Source organism: Zingiber officinale, chromosome 4A, assembly GCF_018446385.1.
Source record: "Zingiber officinale cultivar Zhangliang chromosome 4A, Zo_v1.1, whole genome shotgun sequence".
In the NCBI taxonomy this organism is placed as follows: domain Eukaryota; kingdom Viridiplantae; phylum Streptophyta; class Magnoliopsida; order Zingiberales; family Zingiberaceae; genus Zingiber; species Zingiber officinale.
Window position 1 is genome coordinate 13,555,061 of NC_055992.1, and position 19,907 is coordinate 13,574,967.

The 19,907-nt window shown below is 41.5% G+C and overlaps 3 protein-coding genes across 3 annotated transcripts; 1 reads left to right on the top strand and 2 right to left on the bottom strand.

Annotated features, from left to right (window-relative positions):
* The first annotated feature begins 1,349 nt into the window (after nucleotides 1–1,349).
* Nucleotides 1,350–4,256, top strand: LOC121969574 (protein PIN-LIKES 5-like). The gene is made up of 11 exons (XM_042519740.1): nucleotides 1,350–1,501; nucleotides 2,057–2,262; nucleotides 2,337–2,416; nucleotides 2,507–2,631; nucleotides 2,705–2,826; nucleotides 2,895–3,098; nucleotides 3,184–3,303; nucleotides 3,407–3,507; nucleotides 3,590–3,642; nucleotides 3,719–3,904; nucleotides 3,991–4,256. Exons 2-11 carry the CDS (start codon nucleotides 2,128–2,130, stop codon nucleotides 4,113–4,115), a joined length of 1,251 nt encoding a protein of 416 aa, XP_042375674.1. The 5' UTR covers nucleotides 1,350–1,501; nucleotides 2,057–2,127; the 3' UTR covers nucleotides 4,116–4,256.
* Nucleotides 4,257–5,515: 1,259 nt separating this feature from the next.
* On the bottom strand, nucleotides 5,516–7,953 carry LOC121969575 (trihelix transcription factor ASR3-like). Its single transcript, XM_042519741.1, has 2 exons — nucleotides 7,082–7,953; nucleotides 5,516–6,535 (listed from the first exon to the last, which is right to left on the bottom strand). Exons 1-2 carry the CDS (start codon nucleotides 7,800–7,802, stop codon nucleotides 6,213–6,215), a joined length of 1,044 nt encoding a protein of 347 aa, XP_042375675.1. The 5' UTR covers nucleotides 7,803–7,953; the 3' UTR covers nucleotides 5,516–6,212.
* Nucleotides 7,954–8,998: 1,045 nt separating this feature from the next.
* On the bottom strand, nucleotides 8,999–10,511 carry LOC121969576 (pentatricopeptide repeat-containing protein At1g55890, mitochondrial-like). The gene has a single exon (XM_042519742.1). The coding sequence runs from the start codon at nucleotides 10,429–10,431 to the stop codon at nucleotides 9,211–9,213; it is 1,221 nt and encodes a 406-aa protein (XP_042375676.1). The 5' UTR covers nucleotides 10,432–10,511; the 3' UTR covers nucleotides 8,999–9,210.
* Between the last annotated feature and the right edge of the window lie 9,396 nt (nucleotides 10,512–19,907).

Sequence of the window (19,907 nt, forward strand, 5' to 3'; positions counted from 1 at the left end):
CCCTAATACACATCGATTTATCTAATTTCTCTCACAATTGTTAGGTACAAAAAATCTAAAATAAAATAAAATTCCTTCTAAATTCAACACATTCAAATTATACTTTAATGTATTGTCTATCAAATTGAGCACGATTTTTTTTTATTAGACCAATCGATTGGGAGCTCATACTAGTTGTGCTCAATTGGATAGAAAATATACTCGGTTTTAATTAAATAGTGTTGAATTTAGGAAAAATTATATCTCATTTTAGACTTTTAATGAGGGCTTATGTTCCTCATAATAAATCGATTATTGGTTGATTCCCAATTGATTGGAGTTGCTCAATTAATAGAAAATATATTTTATTTCAGTTAAATGAGGTTTAATTTAGGAGAAATTATATTTTATTTTAAATTTTTTATCTAAAAAATAAGATAATTATATAAATCAGTGTGTATTAAAGAGTTGAGAGGGAGTTAGAATTTTTCTTTGACATATAGATTGACGATTGACGAGGAAATTGAGTTTGCAAGCTAGAATTTTAAGATAAAGGAAAGAATAATTTATTTTATGGTAGTGTGACTTCACCGATGACATCAAAGTGTTCATAATTATTATTATAACATATTAATGCTCACGGTTAATTTTTTTGATGATACAGTACGATGAGCTCACTGATGACATCAAAGTGTTCAATTATTATTTTTGTATTACTTGGTGCAGGTCTCTTCTGCATAATCAAATCAAGTCAGATGCGTCGTAGGGAAAAAAAAATGGATTTGTAACAATTATTGATTTCCTTATTGGTCAAAATATTATTAATTCAGAAGGACATGGCAAACCATTGATTGAGGAAAAGTAAGAAATATATATTATGAAGCGCGGCATACTTGTTTCTGTCATCTACCATACAATAAAAATACTAATCAATCAAGTGGGATTTAATCCAATGACACTCAAATGAGAATAAACTCGTTTATGATCTTTGTATTCTTTGTGAAGATTTTTTTTTTCTTCTCAATTTTTCAATTTTAATAGAGATCAATTCTTCTATATTTTAAGCTCTATTTTCATTCTTTCCAAATAACACCAAATAAATTATTTGCAGAAAACCAAAAGCCAGCCATGAGCAGTAAAAGCTATCCTCCTGAGTCATGGCTGCCATGGCAACTCAATTCAAATTCAAATTCCAATTCCCATTCCACCACAACCATTATAGTAATGCCAGCTTGAGTTTCTTCCAAGCCAGGACAATGTGGCTTTCTGACTCAGATCAGATGCATGGATATCAGGATATGCACGAGACAGTCGCTGTCCATGCAGTCGTATTATTATTTTCTGATAAAAATGATTTGCAAATCTATCAGTCAATCACTTCTAAAATCCTTCTTGCAGAAATGAGGTTCCCCATTAATTAATCTCATTCTCACAACCAAAGCCACTCGTTCTCTTCTCTCTATATTTTCCCTCCTACTTTTCTGGACACAACCACCACAGCCTCTTCCTCGAGCTTTTCCAGGTAGGGCTCTCCTCTCTCTCTCTCACATCTCTCTCACACACACGTATGTATATATATGTATATTTTTGCTGAAACTAGTTTTTTTTTCTCTCTTTTTGAATCCTAGGATGCTCTGTTTGCAATCCACTTTTCGCACGTTTATAGCTTCTTCATGATTTGAAAACTTCAAGTGTCATGAACCTTTTAAACCTCGATGATTTTTGGTTCACCTTCGAATTTTGTTCTTGTCTTTGAGTTAGCATAAGGTTTCTTGTCCCGTCCATGATGATGTTCGATACTCGATCATGAATGAGATAATGATAAATCCCAACTTGATGGTTTCTAGGCCATGCATCTCACATGGAGTATTAAATGTTCCAGCCAAACCTGCCTAATTTTAGTACCATGCCCTCCGCCCAATCTCAGCAGTTCTAGTTCCAAGCAACAAGGCAATGTAATTAATAAAAAAAAAAATAAAGTTTAGACTGGGAAAACAGGCCATGGATTCTTGAATTCGTCTTAATTTCACACTTAAAGGAAATAACTTGATGGACTGAAGTATATGTAATGTAACAGGGGAAGAAGGTGTTTATTTACAGTCGTGGCCGTCCAAGGTGTGTGTAGATTTCAGAGGGCGGAGGAACAAGATGGGGCTTTGGTCATTGTTCCTCGTGGCTTCTGCACCGATCATGCAGGTCCTTCTTATAGGGTTGCTGGGGGCCTATCTTGCATCAGGTTACAGTAATACACTCCATGCCACTGCTCGGAAAGACATGAACAAGGTAATTTAATCGATCGTTAGCACTAGATTTTTCATGATTTTTTTAGATTCACCGTGTTATTATGTTTTCACTAGATCGTGTTTACGGCCTTCACACCATCTCTGATGTTTGCTAGTCTATCGAAAACTGTGACTCTCCAAGAAATCATATCTTGGTATGTATGCCACAATTATGTTTCTGAACAGCTAAAGTTTGGTCCTTAATTCAAAAATCAATTATGGTGATATAGTTCTGTCTCGTGAAGGTGGTTCATGCCTGTCAATCTTGGGATTATATTCCTAATCGGAGGAATCCTTGGTTGGATTGTTGCCAAAATCTTGAAGCCGCCGCGGCATCTCGAAGGCCTTGTAATGGCTACATGTTCTTCAGGTAATCCTTCATGCCTCAATTTGCACACAGTGCATGCATATTGGTACTGATCCTTAACACTGTCTCAATGAAGGTAATTTGGGCAATCTGATGCTGATCATCATCCCAGCGGTTTGCTCGGAGAAAGGCAATCCGTTCGGCGACCAGGCGATGTGCAGTGCTCGCGGCCTCTCCTATGTTTCCTTCTCCATGGCGGTAAAACGCTCACTTAAAACTTTAATCACGGTGGCGGATGAAGTTCTATGAACAATATCATAATGCAGCTTGGAGGCTTCTACATCTGGACATACACTTACAGTCTCATCAAGAAAGATGGTAAAGTGTTCCATGGGAACCAATCAGAACCCCATAGATTTACCAGTAACGAAGCTAATGCCATGAAGGAAGGTGGTCAAGGAGTCTCTACAACTCAAAACATCCTTCCAGTGACAGCAAAATCAGAGGAGGAAGTGGCAGAAACCCAACTTGTAAGTGGCATTCATAGGAAAAATGAAACTGAAAATTAAGCAGATCGGCATTTGAATTCTTTCTTTGAGTTGTGATGCATTGCAGGGAACTCCATTATTGAACAGTGGCAGCGTTCCTGATAAAGGAATGAACATATGGAACAAAATGAAAGAATCTCTGCACAATCTCGTTGAAGAATTGTTGGCACCACCAACTCTTGCTGCGGTGAATAGCTTTTTCTCGGACTAGTATGGATAGTTGTGTGAAGGGGCTTGAATGTTAGTTAATTTTGCAAGGCAGCGCTAAATAGTTGATTCATTCATAACAGATTATAGGATTCATTGTCGGAGCAGTCCCATGGTTGAAGTCTCTTTTCGTTGGTTCTAGTGCACCACTCAAAGTAGTTCAGGACTCCATCAAATTACTAGGGTAACAACTCATTTCTTTGTTATTTTATCTATAACTTTTCATGTAACAACTCATTTCTGACACGTTCATATGATTGATCCAGAGATGGCACAATACCCTGCATCACTCTCATTCTTGGTGGAAACTTGACTAGGGGTAAAGCCTAACTTGAACACCCTTTTGTAATCCTTTATGGTTTAAATATCCACTTAAAACCTGGAAACCTATGCAGGAATACGCAAGTCGAGCATTAAACCTATGGTGATCTTTGCGATTGTTTGTGTTCGATATGTGATCCTTCCGTCGATCGGGATCGCTATTGTACAAGCAGCATATGAACTAGGATTCGTGACATACGACCCGTTGTATCGTTATGTGCTAATGATACAGTTTACTGTGCCACCAGCCATGAACATTGGTACATTTCTATTGAAAAATATTTGAACATTTTCTACAATGAATATCTGAAACAGATTAAATGTTGATGTTTGAATTTTTATGCAGCTACAATGAATCAGTTATTTGATGTTGGCCAAGAGGAGTCATCTGTCATCTTCCTATGGACTTATCTGATTGCAGCAATTGCATTGACATTCTGGTCTGCAGTATTCATGTGGATCTTATCTTAGATTTGATATGCTGTGTCTTTCCTCATAATAAAAGGAGGAAAATTATATTTAATTCAATTCATAAAGCTGAGATCAGAGTTGAGGTGCCAATTTATATTATATGATTGAAGTGACACAGATTGTCAGTTCAATTTCATACAAGGAACTCTCTTACTTGCTCAGGAAATACTGCATTGCTTGTATTGCTAATCCACATACTCTTCTCAGGCATGGTACTTCATGGAAAGTAATTTGATAAATAATTTTCACAATTTGAACTTGCACTTAGGACTAGCAGAAAGAAGTACTTCCGTGACCAGAGCAAAAAAGAGGAAGCATTTCCACAAAATTATACTACATTCAGTCAACAATTGCAGCTGCTGCATTAGCTGTGCAACTGATCAATTTTTAGCAGCAACTGAGACAACTTGACTATTCTATGTTTCACAAAGATATCTACTGAACCAATATCATCAGACATGTTCAGTGTAACCCACTCCTAAAGAGGAATCTCCCCTGAAGCTAATGGAGACCCTATTTATCATTTCTGCAAGCCATGGAACTGTCAAAAGAGGTAATACGTTGTTGATCAGCTAAGATGAGGTCTTCGTGGTTTAAATTGTTTGGAGTGGAGTTTGACTGACACTTTGACTGAGGAGACCGGGCATCATTTTGTTGTGGTGTGTCAGGCGGCCTCTGTTGCTTCTGACTTCTGTCCTGCTCACCCCCACCAATCTCTCTTCTCCTCCATCACCCTCATTATTTCACCTAGTTGATGCATTCAATCCATCGCCAATGAACAGAGAGCAACCACTCAGTGTCTCCACTTCATTGCCCATGCAACGTATGCGTACACACATCATCATCTTACTGCACTACCAATCCAACCCTCTTTTATAATAGTTTAAACGTTAGAATTCTTGAGGGAATGAAAATTAAGCTACTGTAGCTAAAGTGCCTGTGTAAAGCAGGAACCTTAGATGCAACTTTCTGCAGTCTTTGATTCCATTCACGCGAGGAGACTCTGAGTGCAGCATCAACTTCCACTCCGAGGAATTATTCTCCACCTCTAAAGTGAGTACATATGAAAAAATAAGGGAAAAGAGAAGGATTTCAGATGGCATTTCAAATCCACTGTTGGAGAGGAAGAAAAGGCCGTAATGATTCGGCAACAGTTGTCGTACAATGGCTAATTCACGAGCCTGTTTTCTACATCATTGTGGAGCATGGAAAGGAGAAAGAAGAAAAGAAATGAGCAGCCGCCGTTACCGTTTTCATCGCAGTCGGTTTGCCGTTACAAGGACAACACGGGCGTAACGCGGAATACGTGTCGGTGAGACACACGAGGACGAGACGCTGCAGCAGCGGCAGAGGGGCGAAATGGGGATTTCGGGCCTGACAGGGGCATTTTCGGAAACATATTATTTTGTGATCTTAGGGAACCGGTCAAATCTGGCCTTTGACCGGAACTACAACCAATTGGAGCTCAGCCTGCCAGCTACTTTTCGATCAGCAGACGCTCCATTCTTTACCCGACCCGCGAAACTGGACCCCATGAGCTCTAGCAGATTAAATTAGTGGGTTTCAATGTTGTGAGTGGAAGTAACGGAGGAAGATGAGCCGGGTCCAGCGAATGACCGCCATCTCCGTTAGAGTGTGACGAAATTGACCGTGTAAGTGAAGAAGACGACAAATCGAGCCGTCCCTTTCGCTGGAAGAGATCTCCTGGTGCCTCTGTAAATGAGCATTTGCATCAGGGGTACTTTTGTCCAACCGAAGCAACACGCTGGCAGCCACGGATCCCACTTTGACCGCAACAGTCGCCGTCTCGCCTTTTTCGCAGCAAAGAAACAATATATTTATTATTGAAAAAAACATTTACGCCATGTTAATTAATTTTTTCATTTTTAGAAAATGGAATTAATATTTTCCTTGGGAATTAAATGGTACGGCAGTGGTGGCCCATCAAAGGTACGAATCAAGTTGCGGGTATCGAGTCACGTCATTCGAAACGTGACAGATATTAAAAAAATCGATACCCTCTTTGTGGCCATTTATTTACATCCGAACCCCTCATGATTCCAAGTCGGCGGCGTTCAAGAGCCGGTATGGTCCGGTTCACCGGTGATCTCCGTTGCGCTGATTGGCGACGAGGGATTGGATGGCGCTGGACAGGTCGTTGATGGCGGAGACAAGGCCGGCGAATTCCTGGCGCCTGATCTCCGTCCGCTCTTCTTCCAGCCGGAGCCGCCGCTCCTCGATCTCGACCATCTCGCGGTGGCGCTGCTCCCGCTTCTCCTCGCAGGATAGCAGCGTGCGGGCCAGCACCGTTGCGCTCCGCACCACGCTGGAACCCAGTCGCCGCCGCTTCGCCTCTGGCTCGGCTGTCCCCGCTCCGTCGTCGTTCTCCTCCGACTCCGAGGAACCCGACGACATCTCCACTGCATCAGGAGCAGCAACTATTAAACGATGTTGAGAAAAATCGCTTCTAAAAGTTGAAACTTGAAAAGGACCGCAACTTTACGAAGAACAATGAGAATCATTGAGCAAGATCGAGCTGAAATGAAGATCGGATTCGCAATAGCAACACAATGTAGCTTCGAACGCGCACCGAAACATATAATCAAAGTGTAGCTTTAGACTATCGTTCATTTCATTTTTAATTCGAAAATATTAAACCGAAAGCCTATCAGCACTTTTTCTTGCACTTTTCTATTAATTAAATGGAATCAGATTTGCAACGCTTGCTCGATCAGCTTTACAGCAGGACGGTTTATATAATTCAATGGTAAAAAATATAAGTCATGCTTTATTGTTCCTACATTAAATGGAAATATAGTGCGGCAGGCGAGAGGAGAAAGATTGCATCTTTTTGATCTTGGAAACATCATAAATCGCTAGTGAGACGCAGCAAAATCTTTTTTTTTATTTGGTTTGATTGAGAATAGTGTTTTGGAGTTATGTATCAATGGGAGAAGAACGCGTACCAGAAGCGGATGGGTGCGCTGGCGGAGCTGGGGGCGGCGCCGGTGCCGGAACAGATGGTGGTGCCGTAGGGTTTAAAGGCGCCTGCGGCAGTCGCGGCGGAGAGGGCAGTGGAGGAGGGGGCGGAGGGAGGGAGGAGACGGGAGTAGCGGCGGCGTTCGATCGGCGGGCTGTGCGCCGGCCGAGGACGTCGGTCAATGCCTCGAACACCTCGGCAGCGAGGTTGGTGGGGAGGTTGCGCTCCTTGCGCTCGTGTCGCTCCATGGCCCAGTAGGAGGGTAGCTCCCCGGCGGAGGCATCGGCGCGAGCCTCGTAGCCGCGCACCTTCTTGTAGTCGCGAAGGAGGTTGTCCCATTTGTCATTGCACTGGTTCTGGCTCCGCAGGCACCCGTTGCGCCAGCAGTAGTTCTCTACCCACTTCCACCGCTGCTCCGCCGATCTTGGCACGACAGCAGCGGTGGCGGAGACGGCGGCTGAAGGGGAGCAGTGGGCGGAGGAGGACGAGGACGACCCGCCTGTGCGGCGATCATCGTCGAGGCGCTTGGCGGTGATGAGTATCAGGGTCTCGTGGAGGGTCCAGTTGCCCTTGCGATAGCCGCGGATGATGGCGCCGGCGACAGAGGGGGATGCAGGCGGCGGCTGCTGATGCTGTTGCTGCTGCGGGAGGTGATGGCGGTGGTGGAGGAGAGCTAAGGAAGATGAGTGTTCTGTGCCTTCAGACATGGCATTTGCTTCTGCTGAAGGCGTCTCCCTCCTCGCCGTGCGCTCTCTCTCACTCTCTCTCCTCTCCTTCCTTTTCGATGACAGAGAAAGAAAGAAAGAAAAAGAAAGAGGGAGAAGCGAAACGGATAACGAGGCGGAGAGATGAAGCAAAAGGCTCGTAGACTGGTTCCGTTTCTTCAATTATAACTCCTTTCGAAATTGTTTATTTCTAGAAAAATAAATAACTTTTAAGCAAAAATCAGAGCCGTTCTACTCTGGCGGAATTCATCGGAGAGTCTCAAAGGCTGTTTACTCCGATGGAGTTCATAAGAATGAAGAAACTTAGAGTGATTGATTAGTACGTAGGGCAACGACGGCGTCAGAGACTATGGCTCCAGTCCAGTGCAACGGTGATTAATAAAAAGTTCTAACATTAGTCAACAAAGGCAGGAGTCGAATTGTGATTTTAATAAAAAGTGAGGTGTAGCATCGGTCCACAAAGATAGATAACGAAAGAATTATATATATTTTTAACTCTCTTTTTTAACCTCCTGCAAAATTCTAATATTCTGATAACAGTCGTTGAAGTTGTGGTTTAATGCAGGGTACAATCATAAAACATATACGCCCCGAATCAATGGCGTTACGGAAATGCTCGTGGGAAGGTTTTGTTGCTGATGGCGTGTGATTTCATACGTTTATTGCTGTGACTGGGTTGGGGAAGGGGCGTTATAGAAGCCATCTCTCGCGAGCCGTGACTCCACTACCCTCGAATCTAATCTGCTGGATTGCATGCCAATTCTACAATTATACTAAATTTCTAGCGAGATCAAAGCTTGCCTTCAGATTGACACTAGAAAACATATCATGAGCATGTAAATATATCATGCAAGCGCATCGCAAGACGTAGTTTACTCATCTCGAGCATTATTGAAATAATTAGAAGCATAGAATTCCCAAGCAATGATGAATCTTGATCTGCCCTAATGGATTGTGGCAGCAGGAGAAGGCAGTGTGGGACGTTTTTGTGAGGGGAAAAACAAAATCAGAATTAGAAACATATTGCACTGCTATATCCACACACAGTAGCATCCTTTCCAACCTCACAATAGCTAAAGCAATCTTGTCCAAATTTGGGGCCACTGTATCTGTATGGACTGACCTGAATGCATAGAACTCAAAGAAGTTAGAGCACAAGATAGGCAGTACTGGACTACTGAAAGCAAAAGGCATTGGGTCAAACTTAAAAGGAAAAAATTCTACAGAAAAGAAGATATCTAAAGATTCTTGCTTGCATTGCAGCAGACAAGTGCAGCAGCTTAAATCAAAGAACTCATGTAGCAAATTATTTCAGATGGCTCACGAGTTTACTATGATTAACTATATGAAACTCCTTTTACTTGGCCAGCTTCAAGTCACTCCACAAGTATCAGAAGGCAAATCCTTCTTTCATTTTCTCCCAGGCAACTTTAGCATCACCTTTGACTAATCCCTTCTTCATCCTTGCAACAATGCCCTTTGCTTCATCTACTTGTGAATTCTTAATCAAACCATCAATCAGTTCTTTCATGGTCTTAAAGGACGGTGCCCATTTATTGTCCAAGCACTCTTTGCAGATCTCCGCAGCCTTCCCAAATTCTCCTTTCTCAACCAAACCCTGTGTTAACTTGATGTACGTGTATGAATCAGGTAAGACAACTCTACCGCCAGGCGCCTTGACATCCTTCATTCTCTTGAATAACTCAATGGCAGAGTCTGTATTCCCTTGTTCGCAAAACCTATTAATCAAGGTATTGAAGCTGATTTTGTCCGGAAAGATTCCATTTAGTTTCATCACATCCAACAATTCTTCAGCCTGAAAGCTCTTACCTTTCGCACAAAGAGCTGCAATTCTGCAATTATAAGTGCCAACATTTTGGCTCAAACCCTTTTTGCAAATCTCCTTGAGAACCTTGTCAAATCCAGCGTAGTCTCCTTTCTTTGAATAGCCGTCCAAGAGCGTGTTATAGCAGGAGATGTCGGGCTCAATTCCTTTATCATGCATTTGATCAACCAATGCGAGTGCCTCGTCGACCTTGTTGGCAGAGCTAGAGCAGAGAGCTTTGAGGTAGATATTATAAGATGCAATGCCTGGGGCAACGCCGTACTCTTCAACAGAACGGCTGAAAGCGTCTTGAAGGCGTTCGATGCAGCCGTTGTCGAGAAAAGCTGACAAGAGTGCGCAGAGGGAGCGTTCAGAGCGCTGGCCGGCGAGGCTGGGAATGTTCTCGAAGACCCGCACGGCTTGGTCGACCATTCCGGCTTCAGAGTAGAGGCCGATCAGGCGGATCAGGAAGCCCTCAGACTTGGGGGTACGTTCGCTGTGCATGGCCTTCTCGAGAACGCGCTCAATGAGGTCAGTCCGGCGGCGGCGAGCGAGCTTATCGATCGTGAGTTTATAGATCGAGCGGTCTCCGTAGAAGGAGGGGCAGTCGGTTACGGACTCGAAGAGGGAGACGAGGCGTTCGGCATCGGACTCGGATCGGATGGCAGACTTTGCAGCGGAGACGGAACTGGGATTGGGAACCGAAGTTGCGGCGGCTGAGTATGAAGCGAGGAAGTGGCGCCGGAAAAAGGGGATTGTGAAGGTACGCCGCAGCGGCGCCGCCATCGGTGAGCAGGAGAAGTGCAAGGTTTGGGTCGATAGGGTTTTTCCGTTTTTGCCTTCGCCTTGACCTTGTAATTGTATAATACAGTGGTCAGTGGACCGGTGTGGACCGGACGGTTTAAGAAGACTAAAGAGTTAGTGCAAAACACGTGCATCCGTTCCAGCTTTTGTTTAAAAGGATTTTTGAATGAAAGAAAGAGAAATTCACTTTCGCTCCTCGTGCTCCACCAAGCAACTGGAGATTTCATCCATGGCGACGACGAGTTTCTCACCGTGCGCCGCCGTCCCACCCCTTCTTCTCTCTTGCCTTGCAATCTGCCCTTCGGCTCTTCGAACTCCTGCTCGGTCGGCTCGGTGGAAGGTTTGGGGACTGGCGGAGATCCCTTTGTGCGCCGATTCGGAGCGATCGCTCATATAGAGAAAGAGAGTTTGCACCAATCGCTCATGGAGATCCCTTCAGCCGGATCTTCCGGTCGTGATGGATTTTGTCGCGAATTAGTGCGGAACCTGCCCCTTGTTTACCCTCCATCATGGAAGGGGCTTATCAGGTATCATATTTCTCTAATCCACCAAAATTTCATCTTATTTCTCAATTGGGGAATTGCTTTATTTTTTATGGAAGCTGTTCAAAAATTGGGAGGGGATTGGAGAGCAAATAAAGAGAAGCATTCTTTCTCTCTCTTTGGAAGCTCAAGATAGAGAGTTCGAGTTAAAGCTATATCACTTCGTTCCATTTTGATCAGAAACTTCCTGCTCCTGCATTCTGCTTTTCTCTTCCTTAGATTCCAAATCATCTTTTTGGATTAAGCTGGTATTCAGCGGCTTTAAAAAAATGGGGGGAAAAAACTTCGGGGGGATTAATTTCATCAATCATCAATGTCTAAAGTGCTAAAATTGTCTTTTCTCTTTGAAAGGACCTCAATGTGAGGGGACTGGAGTCGGCTAATTGCTTTCTTTTTGTAGAATTTGTTCGAAAATTGTGAGGGGATTGGAGAACAAATAAGGGGAAGGATTCTTTCTCTTTGTTTGGAAGCTCAAGATAAAGTTGGAGTTGAAACTATATCACTTCATTCCACTTTAATCAGAAATTTCCGTTGCTCCTCCATTCTGCTTTTCTCTTCCTTCGATTCCAAATCATCTATTTCGATTGAGTTGGTATTCAGCAGCTTTTAAAAAAATGAACAAAACTTCTGGGAGATTAATTTCATTAATCGTCAATGTCTAAAGTGCTACAATTGCCTTTTCTCTCTGAAAGGACCTCAAATTAAGGGGAAAACAAGCCATGATTTCCCTTGTTTAGGAAGCATGTTTTAAGGAAGTAACTAAAACTTTACTGTTTCATTTCTCTTTCATTTCATTGATCAGTGTATATATTTTGCCAAGAACAAGCCATATATTTAAAATATTTGGGATTAACCGTCTGCGACCAAATCCCAAGTATGACAGTAACTTGATGATACCAAGGTCATTAAATTTCTATTATGCTAAGTAGAGTTTTGAGTTTTCTTTTGTCTTCTTTTACACCTTATATATTCTACTATAATCTATGCAATGTCTTGTTATGGGTCAATGCTTCAAGAACTAAGGTAGTGGCGTAGCCAAAATTTTCAACCATAAGGGGTCAATTCAATAAATTAAAAAAATTAATACAACATAAAATACTTGACCCTTGGTTCTAGTTGAAATACGATCTATTGATCCCCAGAGCTTATTTATGACTCAAAATCGAAGAATCATCTCGCTTCCTCATAATATTTAACATTTTCCATTCTGATCTAACCATCCTAACTAGCAATCTAATAAAATAAAGTTTATACTTTACAACTCTCCTTCTATTAATGAAACATAAAAGGAGAAAGGAACAACTTACTTCTTTTGTTGTTGATGTGGTTGGACAAAGGAGAAAATGAGCCCCTTGTAAAGGGTTGCTCACAGGAAAAGATAAATGAAAGACCGTTGCTTTTAAGAAAAACAGAGAAGAGAAGATAGAGAGGAAGAAGCAAAAGATGAGAGTTTTACCTTCTTCGTTAGCAACCTCGACTAACTTCGGTGAGCTCGGCAATGACACTAAGAGAGCAAGGCAAAATAGGACCATTCTTGCGGTGCCAACAAAATCCTAAAAAACACGAGAAGAAGAAGAAGATGCGAGGGTCTGCTCTTGTTGCTTGAAGAGGTTTGCAATTGATGTTGTGTTTCTTGCTTGTTGGAGAAGAGAGAGGAGAAGAAAAGAGAACTCATGTGCTTGAGAAGAGGAGAGGAAAACATTGTAGGTTTACTATCATTGGAGAAGAGAAGAAGGAAATGGGGAAGCAGACGAAAGGAAAAATAAAAGAGAGGGATGAGTGAAGGCACAACGATGGCGTACGGCGCGGTGTGGGCTGCAGCATGCATAGGGTGAAAAGGGAGGAAAAAAATGAATGAGAAGGGTTCCTCAAAAATATCAAAATTTGTTTTAAATCGATTGAACTCATTTAAACCTTAAACTTGGTTCGGCCATAACTTGACCAAATCAACTTCAAATCAATCTTGATTTGAACCAATATAATCCTTATTTCTGCGCCCAGGGGCGTACCATAAGTAGGGGCTTGACTGAGCTTAAGCCCAACAAGCCCTCTAACTAAAAAATTTAATATAGGTATATTTAAGCGCAATAATTAATTATCATCAAAACTTAAACCTGCGCTTCAATCGTTTAGTTCTTTACTTTATATTCTCATCTTCTCCGACCTTCACCAAATTGTGTTATCTCAGGTTCGTCTTACTCTTAACTTCATATGCATATTTAATTACTATTTTTTTCCTTTTACCTTTCCTTTTATTTTGCTTTTGCTATTCTTTTTTCCTTTTGATATATATTTTTGTATTGTTTTTTACTTTTTCTTTCTTTCAATAACAGCTTTCAATCTTCTACACTTGAAAATTAATCTTCAGCCTTCGGGTATGTAATTGTGAATTTATATTTTGTCATTTTGGGATCAAAATGTTTGATATTTGTTTGTGTGTGTGTGTGTTTTGTTTTGTTTTTTTTTTTTTGTTGAGGTTGATAAATTGTTTTTCTCTGATTTATGTTCAATTTGGGAAGATGAAATAGTTGATTTTGATATTATTAGGAGAACTTGGGATTTGATTTAGGCAGTAAGTAATTTTTATTTAACATTTTTTAAATCATTATTTTTTATGTTTATAATGATTGGCAAAATTAAAGGATATGCCAAAAAGGAATATCAACAATTATTTCTCTCGAAAAGACAATCAATCAACAAATAATCCAAGTGTTCCAAATGATCCTTCTCCTTCAAGCCCAAAGTCTACATTGAAACAAAAAAAAGAAAGAAGATGAAACTTGATCATTAAGCGGTAGATACAATAGAAAGCAATCATCCGTATTACAAGCGAGATCCTGGAAAACGAATTACAATTTGGCAATATCCATGTGATAAATAAGATGAGATTCAGAGAAAATATGTTGGTATGGGACTATATCAACCTATTTATAAATATCCTCTTGTTGATTTTAAGCAACAAAGATACAGTTTTTAGTCTTCCTGGTTTATAAAGTTTATGTGGCTTCTGAATCAAAGGAAAATGTATTTTGTTTCCCATGCTATTTATTTGACACTCCATCTTCACAACAAAAGAAATTTGCTATTGAAGGATTAAAAAATTAGAAAAGAACGAATTGCAAAAAATGTCCATTGAAAAGGCATAAAGGAGAAATTAGTTCACGTCATAGTGATGCTATGCAAAAATGGGAGAGTTTGAAAAGGCATAAAGGAGAAATTAGTTCACATCATAGTGATGCTATGCAAAAATGGGAGAGTTTGAAAAATGTTTCTCAGCATATTGATAGAAAAATAATTTAAGAGTCCGAAAATGTGGTAAAGCAAAATCGATTGCTTTTAAAGACTTCCATAAGAGTTGTGTGGTGGCTAGCATTGCAAGGTTGTGCATTTAGAGGATATGATCAGTCATCCATTTCTCACAACCGAGGTAATTTTCTTGAATTGGTCAATTTTCAAGCAGAGTTATGGAAAGAAATTGGTGATATTGTTTTGTCTAAAGCGGCTAAAAATGTCAAGTATATAGCACCATCAATTCAACAAGAGATATTAAAAATTATTGTTGATCTTGTATGAAGTAAAATTCATGACAAAATTGGAGATGCTACGTTTTGTATTCTTATTCATGAGGCAACTGATTAATCCATTAAAACGCAAATGACTATTGTTTTACGATATGTAGATGGTGATGGTGTTGTTAGGGAGCACTTTATGGAAGTTGTTGTTGACGACACAAATTCTATGACTTTGAAAACACAATTTATAACATACTATCACACCATAAGCTTTTGGTGGAAAACATGAGAGGTCAAGGGTATGATGATGCTAGTAACATGAGGGGAGAATGGAATGGGCTACAAGCTTTGTTTCTCAAAGATTGTCCATATGCCTATTATGTTCATTGTTTTGCTCATCGACTCCAACTTGCCTTAGTTGCAATAGCTAAAGAGGTATTAGATGTATGGCTATTTTTTCTAAATTAACTTCCATTGTCAATTTTGTGACTATTTCTTCGAAACGAAGCGGTCAGTTACAATTAATTAATTAGGGAAGATGAAAAGTTGATTTGATATTATTAGGAGAACTTGGGACTGGTAGTAGGTTTAATCAAGTTTGTGATTTACAATGCCCTGGGTCTACTCGTTGGAGTTTACATTACACCTCTGTTGGCAAGAGTTATCGAATTGTTTCATTTTATTTGTACACTTCTTGAAAAAAAAAAGGTAGATCCGCTACCTTAGCAGCCCCCCTAGTGTCGGCTTCACGGATATAGAGGGAGGTAAATATAGGTACACATGCCATAGGCGCATGGTGGGGTAAACCCCAGGTCGACAGTTCCTGAGAATCGACCCCTGGCCATTACGCCACAGATGTCATGCGCCCGCCGTCTGCACTACACTTCGTGAAGATCTTATGGAGAATGGATCAAACTTTAGTATGCGTGCAGAGTCTAAAGTGTAGGACCGTTGGGCCGGCTAGAAGGGGGGGTTGAATAGCCCTGTAAAAAACAAAAAGAAAACAAACCCTTCTCGAACTCTTAAACTAACACTTGTATAAAATTAGCTAAGCAGAAATACAAGAAAGAAACGAGGCACCGTGTTTGACTTGGTTACAATCGGGGAGGTTGTTAATCCAAGGAAAGTGATCGCACTAAAAACTCCTTTGGGCGGAGAAGCCTCTTACACCGGTGAAAGCACAAAAGTAGAAGCTAAACTAGAACAATGAGCGCACAAGTGTTTGGAATGCTAATTACTGAGTTAATTGACAACTTCTGGACCAAGGCTATATTTATAGCCTTGGTCGGAGCGCCTTGAAGGGTTCCGGGCCCCCGGGAGGATAAAACTTTATCCCCCAACGTCCAGAACGCGAAAGACGCGTTCTGGTCAAACTTCACGTTCCGGGCGCCCCGAACTGTTCCGGGCGCCCCGGGCTGCTCCGGGCGCCCCGGACAGTTCCGGGCGCCCCGGAGCAAAAAGTCAACTCTGGTTGACTTTTGCGTCCGGGACCTCTGCTCCGTTTTAGTCCCGCCTCGGTCCGGGTCTTCCGCTCCGGATCCGCTTACTTGGGTGATCTCTGCCATCCGGAAAAGGGCTCACCCGAACCCAACTTCCGGTCTTCTCGAGCATGCTTCCCTCCGGCTTCTCGTCCCTCGGAATTGCCGCGTGTTTCCTTCTCGTCCGCCAACGTACTCATCCGCAGTCTTCATCCCTCAGTCGTCGACCTTCTCGCTAGCTGCGTCTCTTGCTCCCCGAGCAATCTTCCGCTCCGGCTTTCGTCCCTCGAAACCACCGCTTCCTTCTCGTCCGGTGTACTCTTCCGCAACACCTCCCGTGCCGTCCTTCTCGCTAGCTGCGTCTTCCGCTCGAGTACCTGTGCTCCTAAGCTCCTGCATACTTAGACACAAGGTTAAATACACACAGGACCTAACTTAACTTGTTGATCACACCAAAACACCCATGGGGTTCCAACAATCTCCCCCTTTTTGGTGTGATCAACTCAAGTTAAGCTAGGGTTAAAATAGACATTAAAATAAAATTAAGTAAATTAACTTAATTTGCAATTTAAGTACAAAAAGATAGAAAAAAATCTATCTACCTACCTCCCCCTAGACTTATACTTTCCCTTCTCCCCCTTTGATGACAAAAAAAGTGGGGTTCCAATAAAAACAATCTAAGGGTTAAAGACTTAAAAAAAGTAAAAAAAATTTCTAAGTTTTTAAGAAATTTAGAAAATTTTTCTAAGTAATTTAAGCTGAGATTTCTAGTTTCAAGAAAAAAATTCTTAACTTAGGAAAAAATGATTTTTTAGAATATTTCTAAGTATAAAAAATTTTGAAAAAAAAATTCTAACTTACATTTTTAAGTAAAATGACTTAGTCAAAAAAAGATTTCTAAGTAAGTCAATTTCTAATCTGAAATAAAATGTTTTGAATAACTTTTTTCAAGCACTAATTAATTCTTGTATTAATGCTTCATTAGTAAGTTAATTAAACATTTATTTCAATATTTTGGCTTCCAGGTCGTGGCGAGGCACTAGGCCTTCTTGGTTATTAGAGCAACAACCACTTCCTTAGACAAAGCCTCATAAAGAAATTCTTTGTTTAATTTTCTCACTTAAAGCGCTAATTTTAATTTTAAAATCAATTTAAGCATGATTTAGGAACACAATATAGGTTACAACCTACTGGATTAACTAAAAAGTTTTTAGGGACATATTTTCTTGAAATGTTCCTAATTTGTCCCGGGTGATATTTAAAGTACCAATTTAAATTATTAAATCTTCTAAAATTGATTTTAGATGAACATGCATAGTTTTTTAAGTTATCTATTTGAATTTTCAAATTTTGATTTTCTAATTCCAATTTTTTATTTTTCAATTTTAATTTATCTAATTCTTCTAAGAGACAAGACTTAGCTAGAATTACTTTTAAATTTTTATTTTCACTTTCTAATTTGCAGCAGTCTTTTGTTAAAAGTTTAACGAACTTAAACATTTTATCGGAAGGAAGAGATCGTACCTGACTTACCTTGTCGATCTCGTTGTCCGTTTCTCCCCCTGAGCTGCTGCTTTCTTCCGACGTGTCTCCCCCTTCATCGATGCTCTCGATGCTCATTTCGGAAGAGCTTGAATCGCAGTCGTCGTCTTGATGGCTCGCCATCAGTGCGAGTCCGGAGAATGCTTCGACTTCCGATTCGGACGACGTATCGTCCCACGTCGCCTTCAGGGCCTTTCATTTCTGGATAGGCTTCTTACCCTTCTCCTTGTCTTTGTTCTTTAGCTTGGGGCAGTTGTCCTTGACGTGCCCTTCTTCGTCGCAGTGGTAGCAGCGGATCGTCCTTTTCTTCTTTTCCTGCGGATGGTTAGTAGATCTAGATTTACAAAGTTTCTTAAATCTTTTTACCATCATTACCATTTCCTCGTCGTCGAGAGAGGATTCTGACTCAGGTTCATCTCTCGAAGCTTTGAGGGCGACATTGTTCTTGGGCTCCTTTATTCCTGCACATTTTGACTCATGGACTTCAAATATTGAAAAAAATTCTTCTAATGAAATTTTTTCTAAGTCCTTAGAAATGTAAAAAGCATCTACTAGTGATGCCCATTTTGAATTTCTCGGAAATGAATTTAACACGTACCAGAGCGAATCTCGGTTACTTACCTTTTCTCCGAGATTCGTGAGTCCGGTGATGATTTCTTTTATTCTGGAGTGCAGATGTGCAACTGTCTCGTCTTCCCCGAGTCGCAGGCTGGTGAGCTGATTGCGAAGCAGATCTCGTCTAGCGAGCTTGACTTCGGACGTCCCTTCGTGCAGCTCAAGAAACTTCTCCCAAAGTTCCTTTGCGGAGTTGTATTTACCGATCCTGTTGACTTCTTGAGGCGGAAGAACGCTTAGCAGATGGTACTCTGCTTTGCCGTTCGCCACGAAGTCGGCCTGCTCCTTTTTTGTCCATTTATCTATTTCCTTGTCCTCTGGAGCTTCAAAGTCAAATTTCATTGTTAAAAATAATTCAATATCTGTTGTAAGAAATACCTGCATCACTTTTTTCCAGGTAGCAAAGTCCCCTTCATATTTCGGCGGGTGGATGCTTGGTCTGGCCATCGCGTTGCTTCGTTCGGCGGTTAGTCCTCCTGAAGCACCTCGGCTCTGATACCACTTGTAGGACCGTTGGGCCGGCTAGAAGGGGGGTTGAATAGCCCTGTAAAAAACAAAAAGAAAACAAACCCTTCTCGAACTCTTAAACTAACACTTGTATAAAATTAGCTAAGCAGAAATACAAGAAAGAAACGAGGCACCGTGTTTGACTTGGTTACAACCGGGGAGGTTGTTAATCCAAGGAAAGTGATCGCACTAAAAACTCCTTCGGGCGGAGAACCCTCTTACACCGGTGAAAGCACAAAAGTAGAAGTTAAACTAGAACAATGAGCGCACAAGTGTTTGGAATGCTAATTACTGAGTTAATTGACAACTTCTGGACCAAGGCTATATTTATAGCCTTGGTCGGGGCCCCTGGAAGGGTTCCGGGCGCCCTGGGGGGGATAAAACTTTATCCCCCAACATCCAGAACGCGAAAGACGCGTTCTGGTCAAACTTCACGTTCCGGGCGCCCCGGAGCAAAATGTCAACTCTGGTTGACTTTTGCGTCCTGGACCTCTGCTCCGTTTTAGTCCCGCCTCGGTCCGGGTCTTCAGCTTCGGATCCGCTTACTTGGGTGATCTCTGCCATCCGGAAAAGGGCTCACCCGAACCCAACTTCCGGTCTTCTCGAGCGTGCTTCCCTCCGGCTTCTCGTCCCTCGGAATTGCTGCGTGTTTCCTTCTCGTCCACCAGCGTACTCATCCGCAGTCTTCGTCCCTCAGTCGTCGACCTTCTCGCTAGCTGCGTCTCTTGCTCCCCGAGCAATCTTCCGCTCCGGCTTTCGTCCCTCGAAACCACCGCGCTTCTTCCGCAGCGCCTCGTCCCTTGGACGCACAGCGTGCCGTCCTTCTCGCTAGCTGCGTCTTCCGCTCGAGTACCTGTGCTCCTAAGCTCCTGCATACTTAGACACAAAGTTAAATACACACAGGATCTAACTTAACTTGTTGATCACACCAAAACACCCATGGGGTTCCAACATAAAGTTTATGTATTGGAATGATGACATTTGAATTTGTTTTCATGTTGTCGTTCATGCATAGAATTTTGGAAATATCAGATGTGTTATGTCAGAAATTGCAACGAAAAGATCAAGATATTTTGAATGCAATGAAGCTAGTCACAACTACAAAATTACTCTTCCAAAAGATGTGAAATGATGAATGGGAGGATTTTATATGGAGTGTAAATGATTTTTGTGGTGTTCATGATATTGAAGTGCCTGATTTATCTGATCCATACCTCCAAGGTACTAAACGTTCTTGTTAGCAAAAAAGTCATTTCACATTG